At 38.5% G+C, this 9,962-nt stretch overlaps 2 protein-coding genes across 5 annotated transcripts in view; both read left to right on the forward strand.

Annotated features, from left to right (window-relative positions):
• Positions 1-7,541, forward strand: part of LOC126372521 (protein trapped in endoderm-1) — a 58,053-nt gene extending 50,512 nt beyond the window's left edge. For 3 of the 4 annotated variants that reach the window (XM_050018326.1, XM_050018327.1, XM_050018323.1), the window contains 4 exons: positions 471-573; positions 4,695-4,909; positions 5,778-5,912; positions 6,687-7,541. In XM_050018326.1, the coding sequence (XP_049874283.1) occupies positions 471-573; positions 4,695-4,909; positions 5,778-5,912; positions 6,687-6,930 (697 nt within the window). In that variant the 3' untranslated portion in view covers positions 6,931-7,541. The remainder of the gene's footprint in view (positions 1-470; positions 574-4,694; positions 4,910-5,777; positions 5,913-6,686) is intronic. The other variant, XM_050018328.1, reaches the window with a different exon arrangement.
• A 1,009-nt stretch (positions 7,542-8,550) lies between these two features.
• Positions 8,551-9,716, forward strand: LOC126372567 (ATP synthase subunit d, mitochondrial). Its single transcript, XM_050018394.1, has 3 exons — positions 8,551-8,743; positions 8,813-9,031; positions 9,371-9,716. The coding sequence occupies exons 1-3, from the start codon at positions 8,625-8,627 to the stop codon at positions 9,558-9,560; spliced, it is 528 nt and encodes a 175-aa protein (XP_049874351.1). The 5' UTR covers positions 8,551-8,624; the 3' UTR covers positions 9,561-9,716.
• The last annotated feature ends 246 nt before the right edge of the window (positions 9,717-9,962 follow it).

Genomic DNA, 9,962 nt, shown 5'->3' on the forward strand with positions numbered 1-9,962 from the left:
GCGTATAATATTCCATTCATAATCCAAGCTAGTGCGTGATAGCTAAAACAGGGGGGCCCCGATGGCCTCATAAGTATATACAAACTATCTTGTTTTTTACTGGTAGGCTACCTACCAGTCTTCTTCTTATCGTGTGGGTTGTGAGGTGGAATACCAGCCTCATCAGCTCGGGTGTCAGGGTTATGATTCAGCCGCCAAAGGCCCCTGACATAGCTCATGTAACGACTACTTACTTACATCAGTAAGTAGTAACCGGGACCAACGGCTTAACGTGCCTTCCGAAGCACGGATCTTACTTTCGGACAATCTGGTGATCAGCCAATAACGTCCTAACCAAACTAGGGACCACACAGTAATTTTTGTGATATGTACCCACCGGGAATCGAACCCGGGACCTCCGAATCGTGAGCCCAACGCTCAAGCACTGGACCACGGAGGTCGTTATGAATTATAATTAAATCTTGTTTCAGATACACCCTGATAGCTTACTACGACATGTACTCCCAGATCTACACCACAACCAAGATTTGGATCCAACTGCTCCTCGTGTGGTTCGTCTCCTTCGGACTCATGGTGAGGACATGTTATCTAAGACTTCCTTCAGGAGTACAGGGCATAGAATAAACAGAGAGCGCCGGTTCGCACCCCGGTACCGAACTTGCACCATCATCATCATCATCACCAGCCTATTAACGTCCCTACTGCTGGGGCACGGGCCTTCCCTATGGATGGATAGGGAGATCGGGCCTTAAACCACCGCGCGGGCCCAGAACTTGCACCAATGAGTTATTAATTTAATCTTAAGTGCATTTCACTAACACAGTTGGCTCGACTATTATAGACACATCGGCAGACAGGGAGACGCTTCTGTAAAAAACCGGACCTGCCAAATCTTCAGGTTAGGTAAGCGGACCCTGTGAAAAACGGGATAAAGCTAGGGAAATCATGATGATTCGGCTCACCACCATGTTGGTCTAACAGAAAGCTCAATGATTCGTGGATACTTAGTTCATCTTGACTTTTATTGGCGACCTACCAATAATAAACAATATATTTTACAAGAAGTTAAAATTCATTATCAAAAACAAAGACATTTATTATTATTAAAAAAACGTTTCGCGCCCATTGGTAACATTTCTCCATACAAAATACCGACAAGTCTCAATACAAATCCTCAAAAATGTGTTTAACTTCTCGTAATGTACTTAAACAAAACGAATGTCTACTACAAATAAAGTATGTTTAAAAAAACGTATTGACTTGAAACGCATCTGAGTATACAAAACTTTCATAACATTACATCCATACTTTTTCAACATTCATTCTAATTATCCATAGGATGTGGGGTTTTCCATAGACATAGAAATATCAGTGAGAACGTATCTAATATGTTTTTTTTTAATCTACTTGCTTATTATCTTTCCGGATAACAAACAAAATTATAACAAATTAGAAGATAACATAATACCTACTATTAGACCTACTTTATTTATTTATTTATTTCTATAATTCTTAAACAATATCTTTACAGGTATACCCAATGCGATATCAATACATAAATGGGATTAAATATTTTATATAAAAAAAGTATTGAATAACATCTAGTACCCACTGAAATAATTTAGAGACCGTTCTGTGAATTTCACCACCGAACAAGTAAATAAGTCAACCTCCTAGTTACGTTCCGCTATATCATTATGTAGCGCAAGGCCCTAGTGACAGGAGCACAGTCCCCATGTCCGTTCTCTCGTGTCTCTGGGCACTCTCAAGTGTAACGATTCCAGTATCTGAGGGTTATGAATCATTCCTCTAAATACCTTAAAGACGTATAAAACCAAGGCGGTATTCCTTCTCACTTCTAGTTTGCAGTAGCCTACCATTCCCAAGACGAACAGTGTTGGATACATTAGGGGGTAGAAAGGATACACGAAAGGATACTTACTTATATTTGTAGGTACTTGCATACATAGCATCACGCCAGTATCTCCGACGGGGTAGGGTATAGCAATATACACCCACTCCTCACCAGCTATGTTGCAATTAACCGGGCACAAATCCTGGAAACCACGCCCACGTGATATCAATTGTCTATGATGAATATTACATACACAAAATCATTATAAAAACAATATTTTTTTTACTTCTTTTTGTCTTTCTTTATTTATATAATCGAAATAAATGAGACTCTTATCGACTTCATTCTTATAATAAGTAGGTACGATTTCATTTAAGTACTTATAACCTACTTTTCTGTTTCATTCATACTTTTAAAATTACTAGAGAATGCCGCATCTATCGCAAGCAACTTTTATACAAACAAACCAACAGACAGACTGAACTGAACTAGAGTTAGTAAGTTCATTGCACTTCCACATAAATAATTCCAGTTTAATTGTCCCGAATTAAGAAACATCCGTATTTATTAAAACTGTGAGTTCGTAGGAATAACCATTTTAATGGTACATTTGAACTGGGGCGGCTGTATGTGGAAACGGGTCATTGCATAACATTTTTTAATTTTGACTTTTTGGTTTATATTATGTCTTCAGCTATTGACCGAACAAAAGCGATGAGCTTAACTTAAAATCTTTATTATCCAGAGTTCATTGTGATAGTTTATGTTTCGTAAGGATTATCAGAAAAATATAAAAAAGGTTGTTGTCATTATTTTTAAAAGAATATGAGATGTAATTTTTTTTAAAGGTGATTACTTATTATAGATTATTATTGGTTTTTTTATAAGAAGATTATTTTTAAATATATTTTTAAATACTAAACATAGAACACGTTCAGCTGCTTGTCTTCCCGGGCATGTCGTAAAAACCGACAGAGGGATTGCGTCCTCTAACATGATGGACTAATGTTATGGGCGATAGGCTGATCCCTTATCACCATAAGGTTCATCATATCCATCTTAGGACTTCGTATCAACAGTGGCTGCAAGTTGTCTTTGATTACTTGTGACTCTGCCCACCCCATTTGGCATTACGGGCGTAAGTTTATGTATGTATGTATGTATGTTTTAAATACTTAACACAAAAAAATAATTCATAGAATTCATGTTTAACTAATTAAACTCGTGTTTAGGTAAACAAAAATTCAGAAGTGTTGCGATTTTTTCTGATGAGACGTAGATAGTTCCCGGTAATTTAAGAGCCTCGTTCTTGTTGGTGTAGCATTCCTCTCCATGCTACCTTTTAGGGAAAAATAGGCCAGTGGTTTCCTTCTTGCTTTCCGCCCCGCAGTACTCTGTCTGGCGCAAGTGGGATGGCGCTCAGAGTAGATAGATAGATACGTACCTACTTGATAATCTTTCCTTACGTCATTTGGCTGGGACAAAAGTATTTTTTATTAAACAGGGCCCAGGACGAGGACCGCAATGACAAGCGCTCGTTTCATTTACAATGAGGCAATTCCAATTCACCAATTAACATAAAACAGACCTCACAAACTGCTGCATAATGCAACACAATGCAACTGAATGCACACACTAGCGATCATAAATCGACATTAAGATGCATCGACGATACAGCCTCTAGACTCGTAGCGACAGACGAAAAGGTTCTGCGAACACATCTGACTATGACGTCTGACGTTCGATAATCGCGACCAATGCGTAAATATTATGTATGCCAAACATAACACATCCTCACCCCTATTACCATCACCCTGCTTGCTATACCCTAGTATACCTGTGATAATAGGAAGGATATATCTCTCGTCTCTTTCGTACTACGCTGAATACCGTTCTAGTGCGAAAGAGGTGAGGGACTACTTTCGCATTAAATAATGCACTAAGTATATTTCAGTCTTGCCATTTTGATCACGTTTAACTGGGATAGTTGACAGAATAAAATTTAAGTGAAAAATCAAACATGGTGTCTATTTGGTTGTATCGTCAATGTTATGATGCGTTCAACGCACAAACACATGTGATTCAAATGAAATTGTGTGCGTCTATTTTACGAATGTTCTGTCAAATTAATAGGAGTAGGTAATAGACTAATAGCTCAATGTTTGTAAATGTTTATATGGGACTTTAGGATGTTTGTGAATTAGAAATGACTGAACGAAATGTGTCAGTTTAGTTAAGTTTATTTGCTTGAATTATATCTCATTGAAAGTTATGGCTAAATGTATAAAATAAATGGTAAGGAATGAGATGAAGTGTCTCCTTTATTTATTGAGCACTTTGAATTAAGAACAATGAATTTCAGATTTGATAGGTCCGGTTGTTTACATAAGCTACTGTCTGTCCGACTTTAAACCCGAAGGGAAAATCCAGCCCATATACAGGTTATGTCATATACCTCCGAAAACACATTTCTCGGGTATCGTGGGTTTCCTCGCAATGTTTTCCTTCACAGCTAAACACATGATACTCATTCTAAGATCTGAACCTGAGTTCGAAAACAAATTCGAAAATCTTTATTATATGGCGGTGGATTTGAACCTACGAACTCACAATGAGAGTCAAGCGTTCTTTCAACTGGGCTACCACGGCTCCCACAAACGTATGGCGTCCGTCATTGCTTACTTGTAAATAAAACCGCGCGTGACAACGTTTCTGTGTGAACGCTCTCATACGAGACCATGTGTTTGAATTAACCGCGCGGTGCGTCGCTCACTGTCCCGCGCGTAACATGATTATCTACGATATCCAATCAATAATCGCACCTCAATAAATTTTCCAGGTCCCACCTTTACTGGGCATCTGGGGCCAACTGGGCTTGGACCACGACACATTCTCGTGCACAATCCTGCCGAAAGACGGGAAGTCTCCGAAGAAATACCTCTTCGTCTTCGGTTTCGCCCTGCCCTGCGTCGTCATCATTGTGTCCTACTCTTGCATATACTGGCGAGTACGAGAGAGCAAGAGAAAGCTAGAGGGACGAAGGTGCGTATGTGGGTGTGTATGGTTTAGTTCACGTTTTGGTGGTGGGTTGCTTTTTGGGTGCTTAGCTGTAAGATTACTCCAAGTTAAAAACACGAGAGAAGTCTAATTTGACGTTTTCTTAACGTCAAATATACGGTTTAATATTCCGAATCTGACAGCTGTCAAAATGGACTTCCGTCGTGATTTTTTACTATCGATTATAGTGGGGGAGATAACGATACTACTTAGATATTAAAATAATTATCTTGTGACATCTAGGTGTAACTACCTTGGAACTCTCTTCCTACTTCAATATTTTTCAATAAGTAAGTAACTACTTACTTAATAACTAATTAAAATTTGCTCGAGCAATCAAACCATTGATGTATAAGTATAATTATGTATTATCTTCTTCTATCGTGTGGGTTGTGAGGTGGAATACCAATCTCATCAACCCTGGTGTCAGGGTTACTATTGAGCTGCCAAAGGCCCCTGACATGACTCATAACGACTACGTACTTAGTTTATATCAGTAGGTAGTAACCGGGACCAACGGCTTAACGTGCCTTCCGAAGCACGGATCGTCTTACTTTCGGACAATCAGGTGATCAGCCTGTAATGTCCTAACCAAATTAGGGATCAAGAAGTGATTTTTGTGATATGTCCCCATTGGGATTCAAAGCCGGGACCTCCGGATCGTGAGCCTAACGCTCAACCACTGGACCATGGGTTTATAAGAGACTCTCCACACTAGCGTCTTAGCACATTGACGCCGACGTCACAAGACTCAAAAGACGTCACAGGCGTTGCGGCATCGCCGCGTTCGACCACGTTCAAGACGCTAGTGTGACGGGTTTCTAACGATATTTATAAACTAATCTTTTATTCAATATTCCGCCAGCAAGCTGAGCGGTCAAACAGCGAAGGAGAAAGAAGAAGATTCGCGGCTGACCACGCTCATGCTGACCATTTTCCTGTGCTTCCTGGCGTGTTTCCTGCCGCTCATGATCATGAACGTCGCCGTTGATAGCATCAGGTAAGAAGAACAATGTTTTTGGTGTCATGCTTTTGTCCTCGAAAGGGAAGGCGGAGGTGTATAGTATACTGGGTGTTAATGACATCGTAGCGAATACTAAGGGGGATGATTTTAGACCATGATTCTGAGTTGATATCAAGTGGAATTTCCTGTCGGAAAATTCATGAAAATGTTTGTGGTTTTTTTTTAATTATTTTCAGTTCCATATTTTTGCGACGAAAAATTCGTCTTGATATTAACTCAGAATCATGGTCTAAATCATCCCTCAAAGTTTTCGTTACGATGTCACTAACACCCTGTACACACCCACTCCTCGCCAGCTATGTTTAGGTCTCATGTAGGGTCTCTTGTAAACATAGTAAGTACTAGGGATTGTTTATTTTATGGCACAAACCTCTTCGAATGGAGGGGCTACGGAACATACTCGTACGGTTACTTAACCCTTTTTACGGACAGAGACCATGGGTCATCGATGGTTCATAATAAGTAGTTTGAGAGTATGACAACTTGGAATCGAAACGTCATTAGACGTTCTGCCCTTGAAAGTGTTACCTTCTTTAACTTCAATTCACCGCCTATTAACGTCGTCGGTTTTTCCGACCCGTTATAGCTGGGAGTCTTCAAGGCTAGAGTTGCATTTACTAAGCGTGATCCACCCTAGACCACATCGTCACTTATTACCATCAGATAAGATTGTGGTCAAACGCGAGCGTGTTATATTAAAAAAATTGAATAAGCAAATATACCTACTAAACTTTCACTTTAATTCCACAGGTACCCGTGGCTGCACATAATAGCATCGATCCTAGCGTGGGCATCCAGTGTCATCAACCCGTTGATCTACGCGGCAACCAACCGCCAGTACCGTGCTGCTTACGGCAACCTCCTCAAGTTCTGCAAGAACAACCCAGTAGCGCGGCGAACCACGTGGGGCAGCCGCACCGTAGGGCAGAGCTCAAATTCGCCCCACTACGCCGAGAAGAGGAATCCCTTGAAAGAAAAGCCTACTAAGTTATGAATGTCGGAAATATTTCAGAATAAGTAATTATAATTATCGTGTGGGTTGTGAGGTGGAAGACCGACCCCACCAACCGTAAATGTCAGGGTTATTATTGAGCCGCCCAAGGCCCCTGATATAACTCAAGTAGCAACTACTTACATCAGTAAGTAGTAAATGGGAGCAATGGTTTAACGTGCCTTCCGAAGCACATAATAATTAGTGGACCCAGTAGACGTTGTCGCGCTCATTTGTAGTGAGTACCAGGTACCGGGTGCAATTATGAATTTAAGTCATCCAGAAGGGAATCTAAACCATGCCAAACACACAGATCAAATTTTATCAAAATCGGTCACACCATTTTCGAAATTTGCACAGCGACTGATTACACACACTGACTGGACTGACTGGTTTTTATTTTTTGCACACGTAAAACAAAGTTGTTCAGAAAATATATTAAAACCTGAAATAGTCGATGGTTTTCAAAGGATTATATTTACACATGATCTGAGTTCTAATCTTTTGTAAAAGATTCAAATTCAGATATAGTCAAAAACACATTATAGATAATATGCATTATGCACTTTGCCCTCAATTATCCGTACTGTATAAATAATTATGATTTCGATGAATACTTTATGATGATGAAAATCGTGTAAACTCAAGTACGTTCTCTGCATTAGTCTGCCTACCTGACCTGTCTGCCTGTCTGTATACCTGTGTGTTTAGTATACCTGATGTGTATACTAAATAAATAAATTAGCTATACGACACAAAAATACGAATCTCATAAAAAAATATTTGAAAATGAATACATAGCTACGAATAGATAATATTAAATAATGTCCATTTTAATATCGACATTTTAGTTTATAATAAGAATGTAATGTAAATATACTAAATGTAAATAAATATATTAACGTGTTAGTAAAATGTAAGAGAATACAGCACTTATTTGTAACGAACCACACACAACCAAAGGAACATAGAATCTAAGAAATATTTATGAAAAACAATGCTAAATGAATCACCATTATTTTATAAATCACATTCCTTTATTATATTACGATACAAACCTTAAAAATAAATCAAACATAACATCTACCAAATGCGAAAATATTTAGTTCTTATGAAGACTGATTATGAAAAAGTCAATTAGAAATAATTATTTCTTACGTTTATAAATAATTAATCACAATTGTTTTTCTTTTTATAACATAATTAATTAATTATTATAACTTATTTGTACCAATTAGTATTTAAACAAACCAAAGTTGATGAATAAATATTACTTATATGTCTTTGTATAGATTGTTTCAAGTATTCTCCCATCCGTATCCCTACCTGCCCTTAGTTTACAAATAAATTATGTAAATGAAAGAATCAAAGTAAAAAAGATCAACGTCCTAGTATCAAAAAATATACAAAGTCGGCAAAACAATTTTAATTTCGTGCCACAATTAACTAACGCCATCTGTTGACATTTCTAGAAGTTTTCATGGTTGGCTGGCCGGATTGAAAAAACAAGGGTCGGAATAAGCACAGACAGCTTCTTCAACCAACATGTTGGATGACATCTATAAAAATGGCAACATTTATATTTCTATAATTTATGTTCGTTTCTATATTGTCCTTGACTTTGTCAAAATTGTCTTTGGTTGGTTATTTGACGGCGATCGTGATCATCCCTAAAATATTTTATAAAACGCCGAAATATGGCGAAAAGGTTTACTCAGAGCTCGATTAACTGGTCTGCCCTGGCCGAGAGGGTCCCGGCCGAGCAGAGAGTTAACCTGACTGGTTTCAAAGCCAAGTCTGATGGTTACCTCCGAAGGTTAGTTTTGTGGACGATTACATAATTTATTGGCTGGAACTGTTTAGTTATTTTTTGTGTGGTTTTTAGGGTGTTGGCTAACCCCCCTGAGGCGCCGAAGATCGACTGGGCTCTGTACAAGAAGACCGTGCCCATTCCTGGTATGGTGGATACCTTCCAAAAGCAGTATGAAGCTCTGAAGATTCCCTACCCCGCAGACACCCAGTCCGCTAAGGTCGACGCTCAATGGGCTGAAGTTAAGAAGGCCATTGATGCCTTTATTGCTGTTTCTAATGCTAACATTGCCAAGTAAGTATGAATCACTTTAATAAATGTGTGATGAAAAATAGCGAAGAACATAGGTAGTTTATAATACCACCGTGTTTTATATAATATTCTTATAAGAAACAGTATTTTTAGTTTTAATTGTCAATTAACTATACTAATTACCAGTGTGTATGTATGAAACAATTGATGAATGTGAAGGAAGCAAGAGAAGTGTATCAGGATCGAAGCAGATGGAATTCCCTAGTCTCTGCTTACCCCAGTGGGAAACAGGCGTGAGTTTATGTATGTATGTACTGTACTAATATAATGAAACCCATTTATATTTTTTTTTTACATTTTTACAATTTATTTACATTTCAGGTACGAAAAGGAAATCGCCGAGACCAAGGCCCTCCTGCCATACGACCAGATGACAATGGAAGACTTCCGTGATGCCTATCCCAATGAGGCTCTGGACCCGATCAACAGACCGTCCTACTGGCCCCACAGCCCTGAGGAAGCACTTGACTACGTTGACCCAGAGAAGCAAGCTCATGCCGCTCATCACTAAGCTAATACAAAGCTATGGATATGGACTCATCTTGGAAATTCCATTCACTAGCAGTGGCCAGCTAGCTATGATCAATTTGTTCAGTTGAAGTCATATGCATTAAGATCAATGTAATTTATCTTGTAGGAATAAAATAAATGATTGTTAATCACGAAAGATTTTTAGTTTTCTCTAAATAGATTTGTGGTTCCAACTAATATTGACTTTCTGATTTACTCCAGCAGATCATTTTATTACAATGTTGTGGTTACAAATTGCATACCAGCCTTCCTTCCTTAGGTATCTTTCAATGTTCAATGAGGGGTACTCTCCAGACTTTTACTGTAAAGATTTTCCTTCATTTAACCTTCTAATTTCATGGATAACAGACAATCCATCTTTGATTATGGGTATAAATGATGA

This window comes from Pectinophora gossypiella, chromosome 14 (genome assembly GCF_024362695.1).
Source record: "Pectinophora gossypiella chromosome 14, ilPecGoss1.1, whole genome shotgun sequence".
NCBI classification, from domain to species: Eukaryota; Metazoa; Arthropoda; class Insecta; order Lepidoptera; family Gelechiidae; genus Pectinophora; species Pectinophora gossypiella.

Excerpts from the sequence above, each read along its gene's own strand:
- LOC126372567 (XM_050018394.1), top strand. The coding sequence starts at position 8,625 with ATGGCGAAAAGGTTTACTCAGAGCTCGATTAACTGGTCTGCCCTGGCC. Across the intron at positions 8,744-8,812 it reads TCTGATGGTTACCTCCGAAG|GGTGTTGGCTAACCCCCCTG; the intron begins GTTAGTTTTGTG and ends TGTGGTTTTTAG. Across the intron at positions 9,032-9,370 it reads TCTAATGCTAACATTGCCAA|GTACGAAAAGGAAATCGCCG; the intron begins GTAAGTATGAAT and ends TTTACATTTCAG.